This window comes from Coregonus clupeaformis, unplaced genomic scaffold (assembly GCF_020615455.1).
Source record: "Coregonus clupeaformis isolate EN_2021a unplaced genomic scaffold, ASM2061545v1 scaf4245, whole genome shotgun sequence".
NCBI lineage: Eukaryota > Metazoa > Chordata > Actinopteri > Salmoniformes > Salmonidae > Coregonus > Coregonus clupeaformis.
Window position 1 is genome coordinate 1,671 of NW_025537699.1, and position 5,154 is coordinate 6,824.

Genomic DNA, 5,154 nt, shown 5'->3' on the forward strand with positions numbered 1-5,154 from the left:
GTTTAGAACTGGTTTCAGCAACATCCACATTTCACCGTCCCATATCTTCCACCACTCTCCATTCCTCAACCCCTATAGAAGAGTTTTTCTCGGCATGGCGGTGGAAGGTATATGATCTCCGTCTCCAGGCTGAGGTACCCCTCATCCAAGCCATGAAGGAGGCCTGTGACCAGATGGAGGTAGCAGCAATGCAAGGATGGATTCGTCATTCAAGACGTTTCTTTCCAAGGTGTCTTGCTAATGACAACATTGCCTGCGATGTTGATGAAATTCTCTGGCCAGATCCAGCTAGGCTAAGAGACAATGTCTAGTTATTTTTTTTTAATTTTTTTGAACTTACAATACGTAAAGTGACGTTTGGTTACAGTATTATGAATCTCCATGTCAACATTTTGAAGGCGAGTTGAGAAATAAATGAGTTTCTTCAGTCTGCAACATTGGTCTTGTGTAGTGTTTGGTGAATTTACATTATATTTGTACTTTGTTGAGAGTAGCCTACTCTAATCATAGGGAAGTAGAAGTGCTAAAAGTGTTTTAGGTTTATCACAGCAGAGTGTAACTCGTGCAAACAGAGTATAGTATTGTGAAACGTGTGTGTTTCATATGGTAACAAAGTGTGGTTTTTTAAAAGAAGTGTATAGTTTTACAAGAGTGTTTAATTTTGCAAAGGATCTGTAGTGTTTTGCTAATTGGGTGTGTGGTTGTGCTAATTGTGTGTAGTGTTTTGAAAACACGGGCCCTGTTTTGAAAATCGTGCTTAAGCAATCAAAAAAAACTGTAATAGGGGAGAGGCAAGGATCATTCCCAATCATGGTGGTGACCCCTGGTGTCCAACAGTGATACAGCACACCTACTGGGCCTCTAGGGCTCAAGAGGCCATTATTTCATCTCATGCTCTCCATTTAATGCCCTCTCAAATTCAACAACTCCAAATCCGAGTCTTGTATGAAGCAGAACAAGCCTCGGTCATGTTCATTAGGCTTGAAACTGAAGAAAACAAACTGAAACAGGGAGGGACTCATTTTAATTTGCAAAATGTTTTTAAATGTTTTTTGATGCGTGCCGTAATTAACATGACCCAGCTGTCTTTTGCTTACCTGTGTGTATTCGTGTGTGTCGAACGAGCTGGCTGGGCTTTTTAAACGTCTTGCCACAGTGCTGACAGCTGTTGGTGAATCCACTGCGATCTATATTCTTCTTGTAGTTTCTGGAATTCGAGCTGAGTGGCCTGACAGAAAAAAAGTGCAGAGAAACAGAAATCAACCCAATGTAGAAACAGTCTTTGGTCAGGTTGTTCTTTTGAAACACAATTTAACTGCTGGTCCTCCAAATTAAACATAGGAAACATAAAGACACAGGGAGATAAGAGCACTTAATACACTTAGTAATGTGTTGCTAAACAAGCACTTTGGACAACAGTAACAATCAACGTGAGACCCTCTGTGCTACCGTCTCCTCGCTCTCTAACCTCATCTTGACGTGGGTCTTGGTGTGCTCCTTGAGCTGGCCCGCCATCTTGAACTCCTTGCTGCAGGTCTTGCAGGGGTACACCTTGGCCCCAGACAGCTCTTTGCGGTGCTCCTCCAGATGCAGCACGAGCTGGCTGTGGAGAATGAACTCGTCGCCACACTCTGTACAGATCAGATTCTAGAGGAGAGAGGGAAAGAACAGAAACGAGAAGATGAGGTCACAGACGAGAGGAGGAGGATGGAGAAGGACCACAATTCAGAAGACATGCATGAGTCCATCATACGAGCGTCTTTGCGGTATAGAAAGCAGTCACCTATATAAATTATATGTATTATCATTATATTATGAGGATGGTTGTGACCTGATGTGAAAAAGTCCACAGATATTTATTGATTAATTGAATTAATAAAATAATTAAAAGTAGTAGGCTACTCCACCAGCTAAACATTACATTTTTACCTTCGATAAACCATATTTCCCAGCAGATTCAAGACAATCGCATTTTTTAAATTATATGTTTGAATGAGTTCAATCATATCACTGATTGACTGACCTCCTCCTTCTCATGCAGCATGATATGGGACTTGAGACTGGCCACGCGGGAGAACTTCTTGTGGCACACCGGGCAGGTGGGGTCCGAGGTGGCGTGTGTGGACTTGTGGAGCGTGAGGTTGAACTCCACGTTAAACGTCTGGGAACACTGATCGCACCGGTGAGGCTGGAAGGGAGAAAGAGAGAAAAGACAGTTAATGACTGAGGTAGTGAGTTAGTGAGTGAGTGTACGCAAGTGAGTGACTGTGTGGCCTGCAGGTAGCCTAGCGGTTAAGAGCGTTGGGCCAGTAATCGAAAGGTCACTGGTTCGAATCACGAGCCGACTTGGTGAAAATCTGCCGATGTGCCCTTGCAAGGCACTTAATCCTAATTGATCCTTTAAGTCGCTCTTGATAGGACCGTCTGCTAAATGACTTAAACGTTTTAAAAAGATGTGCATGAGTGAGTAACTGAGTCCTACAATAACAAATAGTCCGGCCAGTCCATTTTCTCTCCTGTTATAATTTTCAGGTTTGCTTGGCTGAAGGTTCGATTTCTGGGTATATTTCTAATATATTTATTATTCCCAATAACTCTGTGTCAGTTGCATTTGCTCTCTGGTGGCACTACATTTCCCTCATACACTGGGCTATTTGTCTTAAGAAGATGTTCCCTCTGTCTGTCTAACTGTTTGCTCACTGGCCTGCAAGAGAGGCTCTCCCACTCTGACAGCTGAATAATAAATCCCCTCATACTGTATCTCTGTGGAAAAGCTACAACTGCCATCTGAGGACAACTCATCTGTGTGTCAGGCAGAAACAACAGTACAATTTCACATGGAGGACTAGGCCTATGTGCTGGTACTTTTTTGGGTTCTTCACCTTAATCAACAATGGATGTAAAGTATATCTAATGTTTTCACATCCAGCACACCATTCAAACATATAAAAAAAAAAAAAAAAATGTGAATGAAGTACAGTTTCATCCATATCAAATGAGATCATTAAGGTAGGTCTGTACTAGCCTGGTCCCAGCTCTGTATGTGCTTTTGCCTACTCCATTGTCATTGTCAAGCTAAACATTGGCATGACAATTCCATAAGGAGTTGGCAAGAGCAGAAACAGACTGGCACCCAGGCTAGGTCTGTGCAGCCTATGTTGTGTCAAACGGCCTCGTCTGGCCCTTTGCTTGCCTTGTCGTTGGCCTCATGGTCACGCTGGTGCCTCTGTAGTTGGCTCTCAGTAGTGAAGCTCTGGGAGCAGACAGTGCACTTGTTGTCCTTGGAACATCTATGGCTGTAGTTCTGCTTGGCCTCGGATATACCCTCTATGACAGAAAGAGAGAGGGAGGGAGACAAAGACACTCATATTACCATGGTGTTCATAATTAGGCTACTTAAACAGTCTGCAATTTGCCTAATGTTTTGGTCCACCAGCCTATTTCCCAGCAGATTCATGACAGTGAAATATTAGGTTTAGTGTTAGGTTTGCAGGGTTCTCCCCAGGATTTCTTTTTACAAGTGGTGCTGCTGAGTACTGCAATGGGAGGCCCAGAAGGGGGCAGTTTTTGAACACCTGTATGTATTTTTCAGTCTGTTTGGTGTGTGGAAAGGAGATATTTAGAACTAAAGCAATCCAAATAACAAACAGCCAAGCAATGTAATAGCCTAATAATCACATTTATTGTAATTTGTAATTAAACTAAAAAAAGGGTTAAGACACAGACACAGAGCATTAACCAATGTTTTGGCATATTATGCTAGCCTTTATCTGGTATCCAAATCAGGTAATGGGTAGGTCTACATGGGGTAATTGATATGAGCCTGTCCCAAATCACTATCAACCCCTCCCCTTAGTACCAGCCTAACCTTTCAATGTTTGCAAATCTGAAGGGTCTGGATAGGTAGCCTAAGCAGTGCAGTGGTGATGCTACCACCATATTGATACACCTGACCAGGTCAGGCTGACCTTACAGATGAAAACATTGAAGGATTAGGGCCAAGGGCACGGGCTAGGGAGTAAATAGGGAGTTGAGTTTCAATAGTATGCACAATGCTCAAAAATATTTTTTCTTTAAGTCTATGAAATTAGTGAACAACAGGGGCCACATGAAATGTCAGGGGCGGAATTTGAATATCAGGGGGGCTAGGAGTTCTTTCTGGATTGGGCCTACTTTTATGACAACTGGTTACACTCTCTAATTGCACTCCACTTTGTAATTTTGTATATATGTATAGTCATATATTTTTTCTGTAACTACCATATGTGCCCAGCTCATTGATATAAAATTAGAGGACACAAGTTGTTTTTGAAATAGGTTACTGTAATTATTCACTACATGACCAAAAGTATGTGGACACCTGCTCATTGAACATCTCATTCCAAAATCATGGGCATTAATATGGAGTTGGTCCCACTTTCCTGCTATAACAGCCTCCACTCTTATGGGAAGGCTTTCCACTAAATGTTGGAACATTGCTGTGGGGACTTGCTTCCATTCAGCCACAAAAGCATTAGTGAGGTCGGGCACTGATGTTGGGCGATTAGGCATGGCTCGAGTCGGTGTTCCAATCTCATCCCAAAGGTGTTCGATGGGGTTGAGGTCAGGGCTCTGTGCAGGCCAGTCAAGTTCTTCCACACCGATCTCAACAAACCATTTCTGTATGGACCTCGCTTGTGCACGGGCATTGTCATGCTGAAACAGGAAAGGACCTTTCCCAAACTGTTGCCACGAGGTACGAAGCACAGAATCGTCTCGAATGTCATTGCATGCTGTAGGCGTTAAGATTTCCCTTCATTGGAACTAAGGGCCTAGCCCGAACCAAACTTTACAGTTGGTACTATGCATTGGGGCAGGTAGCGTTCTTCTGGCATCTGCCAAACCCAGATTTGTCTGTCGGACTACCAGATAGTGAAACGTGATTCATCACTCCAGAGAATGCGTTTCCACTGCTCCAGAGTCCAATGGCGGCGGGCTTTACACCACTCCAGCTAACGCTTGGCATTGCATATTAGTGATCTTAGGCTTGTGTGCAGCTGCTCGGCCATGGAAACCCAGTTCATTAAGCTCCCGACGAATAGTTGTTGTGCTGACGTTGCTTCCAGAGGCAGTTTGGAACTCGGTAGTGAGTGTTGCAACCGAGGACAGGTGATT

At 43.4% G+C, this 5,154-nt stretch overlaps 1 protein-coding gene across 1 annotated transcript; it reads right to left on the bottom strand.

Annotated features, from left to right (window-relative positions):
- Nucleotides 1-1,097: 1,097 nt before the first annotated feature.
- LOC123490624 (zinc finger protein 236-like) lies at nucleotides 1,098-3,327 on the bottom strand (the record flags this gene model as incomplete). The annotated part of the gene is made up of 4 exons (XM_045220542.1): nucleotides 1,098-1,228; nucleotides 1,469-1,647; nucleotides 2,024-2,188; nucleotides 3,194-3,327. Coding segments are annotated over 4 exons (609 nt in total), but the record flags the coding sequence as incomplete, so codon positions are not given.
- Between the last annotated feature and the right edge of the window lie 1,827 nt (nucleotides 3,328-5,154).